The 17,151-nt window shown below is 58.0% G+C and overlaps 5 protein-coding genes across 5 annotated transcripts; 3 read left to right on the top strand and 2 right to left on the bottom strand.

Moving 5' to 3' along the window:
* Positions 1-332: 332 nt before the first annotated feature.
* Positions 333-3,168, bottom strand: B0T26DRAFT_746685 (uncharacterized protein; the record flags this gene model as incomplete). The annotated part of the gene is made up of 2 exons (XM_060444728.1): positions 333-2,847; positions 2,906-3,168. The coding sequence occupies 2 exons, from the start codon at positions 3,166-3,168 to the stop codon at positions 333-335; spliced, it is 2,778 nt and encodes a 925-aa protein (XP_060303703.1).
* An 888-nt stretch (positions 3,169-4,056) lies between these two features.
* On the top strand, positions 4,057-5,532 carry B0T26DRAFT_635473 (CTLH/CRA C-terminal to lish motif domain-containing protein; the record flags this gene model as incomplete). Its single annotated transcript, XM_060436726.1, has 3 exons — positions 4,057-4,210; positions 4,270-4,403; positions 4,468-5,532. The coding sequence occupies 3 exons, from the start codon at positions 4,057-4,059 to the stop codon at positions 5,530-5,532; spliced, it is 1,353 nt and encodes a 450-aa protein (XP_060303702.1).
* An 885-nt stretch (positions 5,533-6,417) lies between these two features.
* On the top strand, positions 6,418-6,788 carry B0T26DRAFT_689746 (uncharacterized protein). Its single transcript, XM_060441054.1, has one exon. The coding sequence runs from the start codon at positions 6,437-6,439 to the stop codon at positions 6,701-6,703; it is 267 nt and encodes an 88-aa protein (XP_060303701.1). The 5' UTR covers positions 6,418-6,436; the 3' UTR covers positions 6,704-6,788.
* Positions 6,789-6,975: 187 nt separating this feature from the next.
* On the bottom strand, positions 6,976-8,454 carry B0T26DRAFT_82711 (uncharacterized protein). Its single transcript, XM_060447435.1, has 3 exons — positions 8,204-8,454; positions 7,679-8,144; positions 6,976-7,622 (listed from the first exon to the last, which is right to left on the bottom strand). Exons 1-3 carry the CDS (start codon positions 8,323-8,325, stop codon positions 7,131-7,133), a joined length of 1,080 nt encoding a protein of 359 aa, XP_060303700.1. The 5' UTR covers positions 8,326-8,454; the 3' UTR covers positions 6,976-7,130.
* Positions 8,455-11,542: 3,088 nt separating this feature from the next.
* Positions 11,543-13,155, top strand: B0T26DRAFT_599321 (uncharacterized protein; the record flags this gene model as incomplete). Its single annotated transcript, XM_060435691.1, has 4 exons — positions 11,543-11,584; positions 11,668-11,862; positions 11,953-12,397; positions 12,524-13,155. Coding segments are annotated over 4 exons (1,314 nt in total), but the record flags the coding sequence as incomplete, so codon positions are not given.
* Positions 13,156-17,151: the final 3,996 nt, after the last annotated feature.

The raw sequence follows: 17,151 nt of genomic DNA, 5'->3' as shown, positions 1-17,151 counted from the left end.
ACCTGGGTGGCGGGGACGGTGTCCTGTACTTGTAAAGAAGGCTTATGTATTGTACGATAGAGGATTGAGATAGACGGCGGCCCGACGGCATGGCTAATCAGGAGCGACGAGCGTAAAACATGTATCCCATCTCTCGCACCCTCTTTGCATTGATTCTGATAAGGTGCTAATTGTAATATTTTACCTGCTGTCCCGCTCCTGATCTGATATGGTATGTATGCTAATGCGCAACTGAAGCCAACCAACCCCTGATTATGTATATGTCCAAAGCCAACTACTCCGCCTTGTGCAGGCCCTCAAGAAACAATGCAAACAAACTCCTTTCGTCCCTATTACGTCTTCCGGTCGAGGGCTTCCCCTCGCTGGCTCGGGCCCCTGGTAATATTAGGACCGGTGCCGATTCCCGTGAGCGTGCGCACAAACCAGTGCAGCCAGCTCTCCGTCTCCAGGACCGTCTTGAGCTCGTCGGCGCGGCGCTCCACGTCGGCGACCTGGGCTTCGAACTGGGCCACGCCGTCCTCGACGTCGCGGACGCGCCCCACCAGCGCGCTGATCTCGTACTCGAGCTTCGCCACTAGCACTTCTACGTCCTTGACGGCTTCAGTTAGGCGCGAGCGCTCCTCCGCCACTAGCTCGCCGCTGCTGTGCCGGATGCGCTGGTACGCGTCGTCCACCGCGAGGTAGAGCGCCTGCAGGTCCGACTGCTGGCCGCCAAACGTCTCGTCGAGCTCTTCGACGCCATGCAGCTTAGCCGTCACCCACGGCGCAAGGCCTGTCTGCATGGCATGCAAACGGTCGTAGAGGCTGTGGGCAAGTTCGGCTTGCGCCTGTAGCACCAGGACGTTGGATACGTCGGGAGCGTCGGTCGAGGCGTCTGTAATGTCGATGATCTCGTGCCACCGCAAGATAGCGTCTTCAGCCTCGCTGAACGAGAGACGCCGGGGGTATCGTGCATCGTTGAGGCATGGAGCGCCACCCGGGCCGTTGATGCTATGGCGCCGCTGGAGAAAGGAGAAGGGAACGTCCGTACCGGGCTCTGCGGCCGGGACCGTCGTTGGCAGATCGCATTCTTCCGCGGCCGAGCCGGCAGCCGAGCCATTACTGCTGGCGATGCCTTTCCGAGCTTCAACAGCGTGCGATTCTACCGAGTTGTCCCTCACCATTTCGTCCGAGCCAGTTTTAGATACGTGAAATAGCTGTGGCGCATCCCTGGCTGTCGATGGCTGGCTCTCGCTCTCTTCGGCAGCAGGACCCATGATGTGAGCAGCCTCGGCGCCTTCCTTGTCTTTCAACGCCGCTAGGTACTCCTCCGGCTTGACTTTCCACGTGAATGCCCTACCAATTGCGACTGGACTCGTCAAACTCGCGGATGATTGAGCCAAGGCTGCTATGCTCGGCGTCGAATATCCGCCTGTGGCCATGTCTGGACCCGGGCTCTCGTCTTTCGAGGGCCGGCTCACGTGGCCTCGCAACCCGCCTCCCACGGCATCTCTGATGCGACCTAGCCCTGAGCGAGCGTCGCTGACTTTTCCAGCGACGCTCTTGAAAACCGTCCTCCGTAGAGCGTCTCTGTCGTTGGGGCCGTCGGACATGGCAGGCGCAGAGCCAGGCGGGGAAGTCGAGTAGACTCCGGGCGAATCCTCCTTTTTCTTGACCTCGAGCTCGTCTTCCAGGGGCGCCGACTGCGTCCTCCGGCTTACTGATTGTATTGTGTTGTCGTCCTTGAGCTCCTTGCCGAAGGCGGGCACCGACTGTTCGTGCTGGGTCCTCCTTGGCTTGCCGTGCCACAGCCACTTTGGCCGCTCGCCGTACGCCAGGCTTATGAACTTGTCCAGATCCAGAGTCTCAATATCGCCAATATTGGCCTTGTCTCGGCCACCAACCATGCCGATGACCAGCTCGCCCCTCTTGCCGCCAATCTCGGCAACTGTAGATTTGACCGCCTTCTGAACCCCCCAGCCCCCATCTCCGGCGGCCGCTTTTGCCGTAACACTGTGTAGTTTGAGCAGCGTCTGCCGGTCCAGACGCCGCGTCTTCTCTAACTTGTAATTTTTCTGGAAGGTACCCACACCCCTCTTCGTGCTGTCGATATCGAAGACGTCTTTGGAGACGGGCGCGCCCCAGTAGCTGAGCCGGTTCCTCGCTCCCAGCAGTATGCCCAAGAGGGCAGCAATAGTGGTGGGCCCTAGAATGCCGTCGGTTGGCTCGATATTGAAATATTCCGAGCCTATCTCGGTCCACCAGTTGCTGATGGCCGTTTCGGTCACGTCACAGAGCAGGCCGTCCACGTATTCCTGTTCCAGCTTGCCAAATATGAAGAGGGCAATCTGGCAGAGCTTAATCAGCTCCAGCACCGCGTCGGAGACGGTGTTCCTGTCGCTGGTCTTGTATAGCTGTACAAACTTGGCCTGGGTGGCCGGCGTTGGGTCTGACAGGGTAAGACCGGAGCGGCCCGAGCACCCCAGACGCTTGAGATCTTCGTTGACGATGAAAACTTGGCGGTGCCTGCGGAAGTCGCCGTCAGGAACGGCGATGACGGTCAGGGCCGAGGGAAAGCTGCTGAGGTTGGTGACCATCAACTCGCCGAGCTCCGTCTCCTTGGGCCGGGCATGGTACTGCTGGATGGCCTTGAAATAGACCCGCAGCCTCTGCGACCAGTCCTTCTCGTCCTTGGGCGCCTCCAAGACGCCCACAACGACCGAGTGTTTGGGGTCGCCCGTATACGTTACGATGACCAGAGCGGGCGTCTGGCGCGAGCAGACCCACTGCTCGACGAGGTATAGCTCGTAGCCGGGAAGCACCCGCTTGCGGGCGACAACCGTGACCGAGGGATCGTCTTCGAGGAACCTGGGCGTGGGCGATTTAGCGGGCTGTCGAGACTAGACGAGCAAAGGGGGGGGCTCACTTGAAGGCAACAGGGTCGGGGAGAACCACACGACGCCGCTGGGGGGAAGGAGGGGGCAGGGGGGCAAGGTCCATGGCGGCAGCAGCAGCAGTGGCCATGGGAGCTGCAGCAAGGGCAGACAAGAAGGGGTGCTGTGGCACTGCCGTCTCGAGCGCCGGCGGTCTCGTGAATCGGTTCGAAGCTGTTCTCGCCAGCGGGAGGTCCTCTTCTCTGTACGCCCTGCCATCGAGAGCCGAGGCGGGAAATGGAAGCCGCAGCGACATCGCTTCTGAACCGGGCACTGGCTGGCTACCGCACGTGTACAATGGCGAGACGTCGGTGACACACCGTGTACGTGTACGTGTACATGGACATAGACGTTGGCGTGCACATGTGCATGGACATGGACATGGTGGGGACTAATGGAAGGGCTGGCAAGCGCGCGCGCAACGTGGGATCATGCCATGTAAGGTAAGGTGCTGTACAGATGTAAAACTCTATGTCTGCCTCATCGTGGGGCCGCAACTTAGAGCTTCCGGTGCAAAGGTCCGCGGCAGGTTCAGCACACTAGCTTAGGTAGGCAGGTTAGTTATGATGCAATCGCGATTCAACGACCAGGGCAGCAGGGCAGCTGGGGAGGATTGCAGCTGGCAACCCACTGCCCGGCCCCTGACTCTGAACTCGCTTGCGGGGGCCGTCAGAGCTCGAGCCACTCGCTTCCTTGAACTTTAGCGGGGTAGGCATGTTGTACAGTGCCAAGTCGGTAAACTTAGTGCGTCGCCCTGCCGTCACCGGACTCCGTGATTAGCGCCGTTCAATTGGGGTGGCGCGACCACGTCCTAGACTGTACAGTACGGCACAAACTATCATGAGAACTGCCCACTACCACTCACCTCACAGCTTAGATAGCTGGACTTGAAACTACCGACAGCCCTGAAATTCCCTCGTCGCTCTGTCCGATTTTCTATCGCCCCAAAAGAAACATTTAAGCAGCGCACCAGTCATCTGAAACAACGTCATCTGTTCGAAAACCTCTTGCGATCCAACGGGACGAAACCCAGCATTGAAGTAGATGGTAGCAGCGCCTGAGAGTCACCGATAGTAGCAGAAACAGCCTTCAAACCCAAACCAAGCCAAGCCAAGCCAAACGAAACGTAAATACAGCCGCCAGCATGGTGGGCGCCGATACAGACAAACACACGGACCCGAAAGGGCTCCAACACGAACTCGACCACATAAACAACTTGCCGCAGCTTTCTGCGGCGGTCAGCAACGTCGACAAGATCATCGAACTGCTCACCGCTGCAAGGGAAAGGGTTGCTGGAGGTTTGTCTCCTTGACGGTGGCTGCTCGAATGCTCGCGCTCAATCTGACGATTCGAAAAGCATTAGATCCTCACACGGCTAGCTTAACAATGACGAAGCTCCAGAACCCCGTTAAGGTAGCTTTTGAGACAGTCAACGTTAATCTAAAGGATGCTTCGCAGACCAATAAGGCGACGGGCAAGGCACTGGACAAAGTAGGAACAGCCGTTGGATGGGGAATGGAGATGCTGGCGGGCATACCATGCTGACGATGCCCAGTTCTTTCCATACAAGCCGCTCCCCGCAGACCATGATGCCATGGCAGACCACCACCCGCTCATAAACCGCGCCATAGCCATGCACCTCCTCCGCGAAGGCCAGTTCTCGGTCGCCTCGACCTTTATCGACGACGCTCAAAGCGCAAGCCCATACAACATCGAGGGCACGCCGTCGGACGGCCAGGACGAGCCCATGGACGAGGACGATGACGATGCTGGAGTCGAAGGCGAAGCCGACGCCGAAGCTTCGCCGCCCGTGACGGCGTCTAGTAGCAGCGACAGCCACGACCTCTCGTCGTTCCAATCCCAGGAGCTCCAAGCTAAGTTCTCGGAGATGTACAGAGTGTTACAGGAGCTCAAGTTGCGGAACCTCGTGCCGGCGATTGCATGGGCGCGCGCCAACTCGGCCGAGCTGGAAGCGCGTGGCAGTAACCTAGAGTTTGAGTTAAGCAAGCTGCAGTACGTGTGGCTATTCAAGGGCCCGGCTGTCAACGGGCTTCCCGACGACCAGCAGAACGGCCGCGCCGGAGCCATGGCCTACGCGCGGGATAACTTTGGACGGTTCCAGTCGCGCCACCTGCCCGAGATCCAGCAGCTGGCCAGCGCCGTGGTATTCGCACCCAACATCACGGGGTCGCCGTACCGCTCCGTGTTTTCCACCGACGGCGCCTTCTCCGAGGTTGCGTCGTCCTTCACGCGCGAGTTCTGCAGTTTGCTGGGCCTCTCGGCCGAGTCGCCGCTCTACATCGCGGCCACGGCGGGCGCACTCGCCCTGCCCTGGCTCATCAAGTACACGACGGCGACTAAGGCCAAGGGTACCGAGTGGACCACGGCCAACGAACTCGCCTTTGCGACCCCCCTGCCAGAGCGTATGATGTACCACAGCATCTTCGTTTGCCCCGTGGCCAAGGAGCAGACCACCGAGGATAACCCGCCCATGATGATCCCCTGCGGCCACGTGCTCGCCCGCGAGACAGTGACGAAGCTGTGCAAGGGGAACCGTTTCAAGTGCCCCTACTGCCCCTCCGAGGGCCAGCTCAAAGACGCACGGCTCATCATCTTGTAGGGCCCTGGTGTCCTGCCGTTGGACGAGCAGCGGGGACTGCAGCCGCCGTCTCCTAGGGTCTCTAGACGTTCATATGATCGTGACACACTCCTTTCCATGCGCCCGTCTCCCGCGCCTGCGGTAGGCAGGCAGCTTGCACTGCCGTGGCCGTTGACGGCACCTGCAGACGCTATCGTACCGCTGGACGTGAGCCTGCCGGCGGGCATGAGCCTCTACCGGGCGGGATCTTCATATCTGATCGTACTCTCCGGGCCCGGCTCCGGCCCCCATCATGATTAGCGGCCCAGGCATGGGAGCCAGCTCCGGCTGGCCCGGCGCAGTTTTGGTAGCGCAGCTGGACCGAGTGCGGATGAGCCGCAACCGATTTCCGTTCGTAGATTCCTGGCATTGCTGGCAGCTCTCGGGACCATTTCGGCCATGATTAACGCACGTGGTGCTCTATGAGCCAATGTGTTTGTTTTGCTTTTGGGGAGTTTTGTTTTGATGCCAACTGGGAAGAGCGGAGAGACTAACTAGAGCCTCTCATTCCCCTCTTTTCAGCTGCTCGTGTACATAGCAAGTTGCTCGCGGTCGCCTGTGCCGGTCGGTCTTTTATGCTTTTCTTTCTGCTCATTTTGTTGGAGTTACGCAGGCAGGTATGAGGTTGGAGTTTCATTTGGGACGAGTCGCACAGATGACATGCATGGCTTGTGTAAATATTTGCGAGAGTAGGGAGAGACTGCTGTTCCCCTCGGCCTCAGTGTTGGCTAGTCAAGTCAGCCGGCGAGGCTCTGAGGCCATTATACACGAGACTTGGCCTGGAGACATTCCTACTCAGTCTAGAAGGGGCTCTTAAATGAGATTCTTTAGTATTCACCTATCCTCACATCTTGTGGTTGCTGGGCGTAAGGATTAAAACCTGTAAATGCTTCCAATAGCTAGCTACCTAGTTTCTGTCTCTTTTTGGCTTTCGAGACGGTGCCGTCTCTCTTCAACCTTCAGCGCTTGTACTTGCCCCACGAACCTGTTGTCTCGCCACCTCGCTCCCACGCACATACAAAGAAACCCGACAAGATTGGCCGATGTTTCTTTTCCTTCCCCTCACTGCCTGCATGCCTGCCAAACATACACGACCGACCACACTATAAACAGCATCATTTGCCTACCAGCCAGCGGATGGACAATATCCTGATGATGCGAGGCTTGCGGCCCGCTCTCTCGCGGCTGCGACGGCTCGCATTGGTTGCACAAAGGAAAAAAACAGCGAAAGCCATGTGACCAGAACGCCGTGCCTTCCTAGCCCGCCCCATTCTCTCCGCCGTAAAAGGCTGAGCGGGATGCTAGGTAGAAAAAAAAGAACGCCTGTCGTGGGTGCTGTTACATAATAAAAATAAGTAATGCCGAATGACAAACAGCTGGCCAAGGTATTCTTGGGGCCGGCCAAGCCCCCTCCATCGCTGCTATACGCTGTGATATTGAATAGAAAAACAAAGAGATAGTTCCATTCCAGACTAGAGCGCCCATTTAGAAACCGGGTCGTAAGTCGTTATTTGTTGGGAATATTGCGGCCGCTATTCGGCCATTCCGCGTCCTCCACACCGATATGCAAGTGCGGTTTCTCAATCAATGGTCATGCGGCTCGGCAGCTGGGCCTTGTTGTCGTGCATTTGATACGAGTTGGAGTCGTCTTTCTCGGGATCTTGGCCCTTGGGCCGGACGAGGTGGTTCTTGAGACCGGCGCCAAAGTTGCTCATGCAGATGAAGGCGTTGATGATGGTGCAGATGATGAGGATGATGGTCAGGACAGCAAACGCCGTGAGGGACCGTCTGACGGCATCATAGTTCTGACTCTTGCCCGGCTGGTAGATGCGCACAAGCTTGAAGAAGAAGTAGGCCAGGCCGCCAAAGTACAGCACAATGATGGCGAACATGCCAATCTTGCTCTCGCGCTGCGTGAAGAAGGCCGCGAAGAGCAGAATCGCAATCGTGACGGGAATCGCGGCCAGCGTCAGGCCGAGTTCGGGATCCGTCTTGCCCGTGACGATGACCAAGAACTGCACTGTGAAGCCGAGGAAAAAGAAGAAATCAAACTTGAGCAGGGCAATGTAGACCTACGAACTCACCGTTAGTAAGGCATTGCGGTACAAGACGAGATCGGGGTACTTACCTGGTAGTGCAGAAAGCGCTTCTTCATGCGATAGTCGGCGCCAATCTGCTTCAGGATGTCCCAGGCAAACTCGCGATAAAGCTGATAGGCAAAATAGGCCAGCGCAACCGAGGCCACCCCAATGATAGCAGGAATCGCGATGAGAAACGGCTTTGTCTTTGCCCAGAGGTTGTTGTCGGCATCATCCGTCTTTAAAACACCATTTCGCTGCAGCGTCTCCACCGAGTTGTTGATCTGGTCAATCTGGAGAATTGTGTAGATGAGCAGCGCGAGGTTGGCCACGCATATGCCAATGATCTGAATCGTGTTCTTGAGCCGCAGAGCATCCCACGACAGGAGCAGCATGTACAGAAAGCCGAAGATGAAGAGGGCGAGGAATGTCGGTATTGTCTTGTACTGGGAATTGAGGGTCGGGTCGTCGATATCCGGCTTCGCTAGGCTTACTTGGGACCGGCCAAAGACGTAGCTATCGCGTTTGTCAGTATATCGAGTACCGCAGCGCTGGGGGGCCGTGTCGGCACTAACGCTTCGAACGTCACGCCGATGAGGGCCTGCAATGCGACTACGAAGAAGAACAGCTTCGCCCACTTGTTGGACAAGAATTCCGTCTTTCCCCTCCGGGAGCTCGCGGCGCCTGACGGGACCATGGCGCCTGGCCTGTAGTGATACTCAGGGTTGGCTCCGTCTAGGCTGGAAATGGGCTGCGAACCGGCCAAGTAGGACCGGCGCTGTTCTTTATAGATCGCCAGGACGGGCAATTTCTGACGACTCCTGCGGGGGAGCCGAAGCGGTTTCCCAAGTTGCTAGCGAGGGTCACCCCTTTGCTAGCTATAGCGACGGGATGAGATAAGGGGACGACGGTCGCGAAAGAGGTTGGCCCAGGCCAGGCGGAGATGGAAGACGAAAATGCGTCGGTCGGTCGGTCGGATGGGTTGGCAGGCCGCGGGGAATAAAGAAGCGCTGCTGTGTAGCAACGCGTGTCTGGCTCCGAGACGGTGGTCCAGAGATGCGGGGGCGCAGAGACGGGGTTTGCGTTGCTGCTGTAAGGGGAAGGGGAATTATGCTTGGAATGCTGTTCGTCGCGGACAGACTGAAACAGGGCGAGGAGTTGAGGTGTTCGAGCGTGACAAGGACCTGGCAAGGGGACGATCCGCTTCGGCAGGGGGCAGCAGGAACAAATCGGGACGCTGGCAACCTAATTCTACTTGTTTGTCGGAACGAGCGAACGGACGCCGTGGCGAGTAGCCTGCGACAAATAAACCTAGGTGCAACTTGAAGTATGGCTTCGGGCAAGAGGCCGGCTTCGCGAGGGTTTGTAGCGAACACGCGATAAGAAAGTGCGAAGAAAAGGAGGCAACCTAGGACCTAGGAGTGGAACGTTGCGCGGTTGAGGGAGGTACTGTGTGGATTAGGAGCGACAAAGGGACCGCCCTGGGTCTTGGGCTAGCAAACTGGAAAAACAGGGTAGTGGTTCCCATCCAAGGCGAGCTGCACGAATCACTACGATATGCACCAATACGAACTCCACCACCCATCCATGCCAGGAGGTGAGTTCCGTCCACATATCCGAGGACTCAGGCTCAGGCTCACTCTGCCAATGCCTCTCGAGGCTGTGCACTGACCGGTGACAGCAATTGATTTTTCGGGAACTGGTCACCTTGGTGATCGGGCCCATCGGCCGCTACCATTGAAATCTTGCCCGGAGACACATCAAGCCAGCAGCCGTTGAGTCCTACTCCGCACACGTGAAGACGTCAGCTCAAAGGGTTGTTCCAGCTTCTGGAAGACGCCGCAATTGCGCCGCTTGCCCGTCTCACCCTGCCGTCGAACCTTCTTGGTCTACCAAGGGACTAAACGGCCCAGTGACCCAGCGCCCATTGAAGAAGGTACGAGGAGGAGGATAGCAGACTGCGGCCTACGCATTATGTTGTCATGCAGCCAGGCGGAAAGAATCTGCACAACCCTCATTTGCTGGCGGGCTCGTATTGGCGGGTTCGATATTCGATGGTCTCCCTCTTGGCTGCCGGCCTTGCTGGCGACCCGCGAGCCCCCTCCACCTCAGTCCTGCGACCGCCCCGCGATTGAATCCTTCCCTTGGCTAGGGCATGCGGGCAAGGACTGGATCGCAGCCACAACCCTACTCTAGAGATATGACATGTGCAAGACGAAGACAGAAACCACATGTTGCTTGCAGTGTTATTCATCTAACGGAAACACTTGTATGTGTTGGTTTGCGTCGATGACTTGTAGTAGGCCCCGCTGTTTTATCGAAACTCAAGGCCCTTCGGTATTGCAACCCGGTAAAGCCGACATCATGGAGCAAGCTTACGCTAGTCTCGGGCCCTGACCGATCATGAGGCTACGGTGAAGGGTCGTAGGGGTTTGACTTTGCTGCAGTGTAGAAATAGGCATCTTATCCTCGGTTTTGCGTGTAGAGGCCAAAGAGTGACGGTGAGGCATGTCCTCTGTCGACTGTTAGCCTTGAGCCGTTAGTTCCAGGCCATTATCTATCTTAGATCGCCAAAAACAAGTGAGCATTGAACAAAAAGACCGGCAACCCAATCATGCGGGCCAATCGGCAGTGGGCACCCTGCCGTCAACGAACACAGTAAGCGTTGAGGCTTAGAGGCAAGCGTGTGTGATGCATCACGTTCAGCGAGGCTGTGCCGCCCGCAGATGGGTCTTGGCGCCACCGCTTGCCGTTTTCGGTCAAGGGCGAGAAAGAGTGGCTGCATTAACTGCCTTGCCAGCCTGCCTTGTCTTCTCAGGCTCAACAGCGATCAAAGACTGCGATCGCCATCCAAGGGCAGATCTTATACTTAACGTGGCCTTGGGTCAGCCTGTTGGCTTTGTCGTACATGTACGTTGAGCTACGATATCCGTATCTTCGCTAACAAACCTCAAGTCACCGCGTGCAAAGAGAACTAAATGTAAAACGGCATCTTGGTCAATTCGCAGTCCAGCCTGAATTTGGTAGTAGCCTGACAAGTGCGCCTGATCGTTAAAAATGAAGAAATTTATATTAAATATCATCGACGCCTTGTATTTTCAGAGTATGCCTCGGCATGTCGTCAAGATGGAAGGGGGAGCCTATGGTACATACGGTCGTCTAACGACAAACCACTAGGGTAAGACATGAAAACCACATGGCACCCATACTAGTAAGGATCACTGTCCTTCCGTGATAATACGTGAAGAGTTGATCATTTGAACTTGAAGAATTTCAACTTGAATCAACTGGGTACAGGTTGTTCCTGCCCGCAATTGCTGCACCCAACAGTTGCCCTCTGCAACTTGAAGTATATACAGTACCCGAAGTGGCCCGCCAGCTATAAGCGGTCTCGAGCAACTATCCCGAGTGCCATGCCCACATCAAACTCGACATTGGCTCGATATGTTTCTTGGGGCAGCGATACTACGCAGCCTGTACTCCGTACAATACCTTAATTAACATCGCATTCGAATGCCACCTTTCAAAAGCACCTTGCTTAAGGTTTCTGAGTTGGTGCAACGTCAGGCCGCCTTAAGCCGTCTTCAGTGCGGAGTTTATGGTTTTGTGCCCTGGGGGGCAGGCCCATTGGCGGCAGCCTAAAGTTAGTGGCAGGGCTTCTCTAGCGTCGCGGCGCGTGTGCCTCAGCCGTCGAAGCACGCGCCAAATCGTTGCTGGCTCTACATCGCACACCACCGACATGGCCGACATGGAGATGGAAACGGATGATGACATCCTGAAGAGGGTCGCCCAGGATGGGTCCATGGACTAGTAAGCCTTTGGGACGCGGCCGCTGGTCGCTGGCGGGCCTCGGCTGCTAACGTTGAATGTCGAATGCGTCGCTAATAAAGGCTCTCTGTGCGCTCAGCCCGTTGTGGCCGAACCTGCTCCCCGCCGTCGTCTCGCGGATTGACAAGGTGCGCAAACACGACGACTACATTGATGCCTTTCTGCTAGTTGCAGAGCTGTCTGATTAACCCTTATTGATTTCGTCGTCTAGATCGCCCACTACGAATTCTCCATCCCCCATATCCCGCCGCCGCAGCTTCCCCTCCGGCCTCCTTCGCCGCGCTTCCTCGCCCCGCTGCCGTCGTCGGACGCGTTAGAGCCGCCCGACTCGTCCGACACGGCGCTGTCCTCGCAGGAGACCAACAAGGAGAATGCGAATCCCTCTCCGTCGCCGCCTCTCTCCAGGGTTGTCGCCGCCCCTTCGGCCCCATCCGACTCCCCCAAGGCGGTCCCGTCCGACCCCAGCGAAGATTCTCTACCCTCACACCAGCTACAGTCAACGGGGACACTCCCCGCAGCCATCGCGGCGCAACTCGAAGAAGTCACGTCTACGCTGACGCTCAACTTTAGCCAGTTCCCACCACACACCATTCAGCGGCTGGCCGAGCTCGTGCTTCGCCCGCGCCAGCACTACCGCGGCCTCGTCGCCTACCTTCACGCACTCGATCGCGTGGTCCACGTAACGAGCGGCGCCAATATCTACCCGCTGCCGCCGGCGATACCAGACATGGGCGCCATGTCTCTGCTAGCTAATGGCGTGGGCGGCGCCGGTGGCCGCCTGAGCATCAACACGTCGGCAGCTAATAATATTGGGTCTGACGAGGCGCTGGGCGGCGCCCTGCTGACGCCCATCCCATGGCTGGCGCGGCACGCGAACGGGGGCGGCAGTGATGACAGCAGCGATGCGGGCAGCCTGTCGCCATCCTCTGCCGCAGGGGGCAGTGGGTCGATCCCCGCGCAACAGCAGCAGCCACCGCAACAGCCACAGCTAGAGCAGTCATCGTCGCCGGTTCAACAGCAACCGCGTCCTGTGGGACAGGGGTCGACGGGCGGACGCCCCCTCGAAGGTCAGGTGCGCACCGAGAGCACCGAGACGATCGAGGGCCCCAACGGTATGGGCAGCATCGAGACCGTGTCGGTGTCGGTCAATGGCATCCCGTCGATGGGGGCCGGCGCGGCGCTCGTTCAGCGCGGCGTCACGCAAGGCGAGCTACTACGCCAAGAGCAGCGGGCTGGCGTCGTACCTTTGAGCCAGCTAGCCCGGCAACAACAACAGCAGCAGCAGCAGCTAGAGCTTGCCGCTGCCGCCCTCAATGGCGGCTCGCTGGAGCCATCGCTTATCACGGACGATACGGGCGCAAGCTCCGAGGTAGCAGACGAGGATGCCGCAATGAACGAATCCGCCGAGGGCGAAGACGAAGACGAGATACCGCATGCACGCGGTCCCGAGGAGATTGGGGCTCTTGATACGGGCTCGCAGACCGCCACTACGAGTGACCTTGCGGTCGGACCAAGCGGAACCGTTGACATTAGCAGCATCGATGTCGAGGCCGCCGTCGGACGACGCTTGCAGTCACCACCTAAGCAGCAGAAGACAGAAGGCGCCAGCCCGGAGGCTGCCACGGTTCCGGAGAGCCCGAAGCGGGAGGCGGATGACGATCTCGAGCTAGGCCCGAGCAAGAAGCGAGTAAAGGAGGACCAGCCGGGCAGCGGCGTCGAGGACGACGCAGAGGCAACAGCCGCGGCGGCAGGGGAAGCCGCCGAAAGTGCCGCCGATGAACTCAAGATAGACGCCGAGGGAGACTTTGTGATAGTGGATAGGGAGCCGCAGTCACCTGAAGCAGCAGCCGCAAGCACAGCTGCAGGCGCAGAGCAGACCGAGGCCGGCGGATCCTCCCGAGAAGGAGAGCATGACAGTGGCAACGCCCGCGGCGACGACAAAGATGACGATATGGAGGATGGACTACCGTAGCAAGTACACCGCAGGCGACAGATCCATCTGAGAAGGAGAGTAACTAGAAGGCTCTGGCCAGGATGTTCTTTCCTTGACACGACTAGCACGCGGCGCCTAACACTCACGCAAAGCTAGATTGCCTAGGGGCAGGGCAAGCCAGTGCTGCACACAATTTGCTTATATCGAGGCAGAAATGACCTCCGTCCTCTTTGCTGGGCAGTTTTTACGGGGCTTGGCTGGCTGTCCTTTTCGCTGCCATTGATGCACACACACACACACATGCCTTGCAGTGGCTGTAACAATAGTGCGTACGTAGGATAGTACCGGGATGAGATGAAAGGGCAAAAGGCGGTGGCAGGCAATGGGGCAGGGGAGAGGAGAAGAAAGATACCCCTAGCGGCTGCGGTAGCTAGGCTGTCTGTCGACCTCCAATCTAGTCTAGTCTGTGTCTGGCGGGAGCGATATGGGAGGGTTGGAGCCACGGTCGGGGAGCGTCTTAATTTTCTTGGCTTGTGTTCTCTGCCGTCTGTCCGCGTCAAATGTTTGGATGTTTGAAAGTTTAGTCATTATCAGCTCAGTCACTCACGACGGGGAAGGGGAAATGGAGTCTCTAGGGGTGGTTTTTGCTTTCTTGAATTAGATGAATATTCCCAAAACGTGGTGGCTTCCGATTTCACAGCATTACATCCATAACTCCATTTCCATTCGCGTCGGTGGTTATAAGCGACGTCTACGTACACTCTTGATGCTACGCCAGATTAATATATAGAACCCGCAGCGCCTACTCTGAAATGCGCGTAATGCTCTCGCGCACAATGATGCTGTTCTGCTTCTCGTCGCGCTTGACGCGGAAGAAGTCGTCGCAAAAGTCGCTGCACTGCATGTGCTTCAGGAACTCTTCGTCGTGGGTAATGACGATGAGCTGGAGGTTGCCCTGCGACTGGCGCGCCTTGATGATGTTATGCAGGCTCTCGGCGAGGCTGCGGATGTTGTCGCTGTCGAGGTTGGTGGTGGGCTCATCGAGGGCGATGAGGCCGCAGTTAACGCCAAACGACTCGGCGAGCGCCAGGCGGATGATGATGCTGGCCAGCACCTTCTGGCCCGCGCTACAGCGGCCGCGCATGTCCATCTCAGTGTCGCCCTTGACCATGGAGACGCGGTAGTTGTAGGTGCGCTTGCCGGCGCCCGCCCCCGAGCCCGCGTCGATGTTGGACCGGATCTGGATCGTGTCGATGTCGGTGCCCTGGTACGTGCTCTGCCACAGCTCGCCGACGGTGCGGTTGATCTCCTCCATCTTGAGCGAGTGGTACTGCATGATGGCCTGGTCGAGCGCCGACGTGCCCCGGCCGAGATCTTCAATGGCCGCCTTGGTCGTCTCCACCTTGATGTGCGACTCCTTGAACCGGTTCTTGGCGTCCTTCAGGTCAATCTCGTACTCGTCGTTGAGGCGTGCAAACTGCTCGTCCTTGGTCGACATCGAGCCCATCAGCCGCTCGCGGTCCGCGCCCAGCTTGCCCCGGCGCGACTCGAGGAAGCGGGCCTCCTGCGTTAGCCGGTCGTAGTCCTCGCGGGCATTGCGCGACTCGAGCTCTTCAATCTCGCGCTCGAGCGTGTCCCGCTCACGGAGGTTCTTGCGATATGTCAGGTTGTCGCTGATGTTCCTCTTCTTAGCGTCGCTATTGTCGATCTCCTTGTTCAGCTTATTAATCTGCACCGTCAGGTCTCTCAGCTCGCTCTCGAGATTGGCGATGGTCGTCTCCAGGCTGGCGATTGCCCGCTGGTTCGTGGCCAGGTTCGACGGCCCGCCCCGGTCCAGGTACTCTTGGATGCCGTTGTTGATCATCCTGAGCTCGCTGACCGTCGTTCCGATCTTGTCTCGGTCCTCGGCAATCGCCTGTTCCTTGGCCCGCCCCTGTTGGCGGGCTTCCTCGAGCGCCGACCGTGCGCTCAGGATCTGCGGCTCTATTCCCTCGAGGCCCTTGTCGGCCTCTTTGATCGTTTCCCTGAGCTGCATCTGCTCGTCCTTGAATCTCCGGATCGCATCCTGGAGGCTCTTCTTCCGTTGCAGCTGTTGGATGGCGTTGCTGATCTTGTGCCTCAGCTCGACCCTCTCTAGCTCTAGCTGGGCGACGTGGTCCTTCATGCGCTGCCTCTCCGTCGTCAGTTTGCTCAGTTTGCTTTGGGCTAGTCTCGTTTGCTCGGCGCATGTGGTCTGCTCCTCGTTGATTTCCTCGGCACTCCGCGTCGCGATGCCCGAAGACTGCTGCGATCTCTCAATCTGCCGCTCCGAATCCGCAATGTCCTTGCACGTCTGAGAAATCTTCAGCACGTTCTTGCTCAGCGTGTCCATCTCCAGCCGCTTGTCCTCGGCCTCTCGGAAGACCACGTCTTGATCCTCGAGGCGACGGATCAGCTCCTCCTTCTGCGACGACAGCGCAGCCATTTCCTTGTTTATTGGCGGAAGCTCCTTGTCGAGTCGCTGATATGTCTCGTACCGCGAGCGCATGGGCCGGAGGAGCTGGAGGTCATCCTTGCAGCCGGCCTGATCCTCTACAAGCTCTGCCTTTCCCTCTTCGAAGATCATCTTATTCGCCCTGGCCAGAACCTTTGTCCTGGCCGCGGCATTGCCGTTGAAGTCCCGGTCGCACAGCTTACACGTGTTTGAGTGTTCGGCGGCATCCTTGATTCCCATGTAGAAGCTCTTCGCCGCATCGTATACTGAAAGCTGCGACTCGACCTCGTGTAGCTGGGCCTCGGTCTGCTCGAGCACCTCTGGGAACTGCTCGACGCGAGGGACTGCGTCGGACTCGTCTTTCATCTGCTTGAGCACCGCTACGATGCCGCGCTTGCTGTTTTCCTTCTCTGTGGACAACTTGCTGTGCTTCTCACGCGCCGTCGAGAGTTTGAATTCGAGCTGCTTCAGCTCCTGTTGCGTCGTGTCCTTCTTCTTCCTGCACTCGGCCACGACCTTGTTCTGTCGCTGGAGAGCCGTCTGGAAGTCGGCCTCAATGATCTCGGGCTGCCATTCTTGCCCGAGAATTGCAGACAGCTGCTGGTTCCACGTGCTTGTGAGAATCTCCAAGTCCCGTCGCCTCTCAGTCAGCTGCTTTTTGCGCAGATCGAGCTGTGCACGTTCCGATGCCAGCCGGGTGCAGTCGACCAGCTCCCTACTTAGCTTTGCGGCCTGGGCCTCGAGAGTCCAAATACCGTCATTTGTGATTTTGATCTGGGAATCCAGGTCTACGGCTGCTTCCTCGGCCTTTGCCGTCTCTATCCTTGCCTCGAGCTCCTTCATTTCGGTCCGGAGCACTGCTTCGGCGCCCTCGTCAATGTCCAACGTGCTCAGCTCGCTCTGCGTGTTGGCCGACTCCCTGCCAATTGTGCCGATGCGTTGTCTTGCTGCCGTGCGGTCTTGGATGCGCGCCGCCTTCTGTGCCTCGAGCTCTGCAATTGCAGCCGACTTCTGGTCGAGCTCCTCAGCGTTGCCGCGTTGCAGGTGCTCCAGATCCTGTTTCCGCTCGTTTAGGATCTTCTGGATGCGCTGGTTGAAGGCCAGGATTTGGCGATCGTCCAGATCGCCGTCGTAGCCCCGGATCTCGTGGCGCTCGGCAGCATCCTGCATCATCTGGCTCCTCAGGACAAGCTGGCGCTCGTACTTGTCCTTGTCGGACTGATGCTTTCCCTGCTCGGCCGCCTTGGCTGTGTGCTTTGCCCGGGAGGATTTGAGCTCGGCCTGGAGGT

The sequence above is a fragment of the Lasiosphaeria miniovina genome (assembly GCF_030549165.1).
Source record: "Lasiosphaeria miniovina strain SMH2392-1A chromosome Unknown B0T26scaffold_1, whole genome shotgun sequence".
NCBI classification, from domain to species: domain Eukaryota; kingdom Fungi; phylum Ascomycota; class Sordariomycetes; order Sordariales; family Lasiosphaeriaceae; genus Lasiosphaeria; species Lasiosphaeria miniovina.
This window is presented reverse-complemented; position numbering and strand designations above follow the sequence as displayed.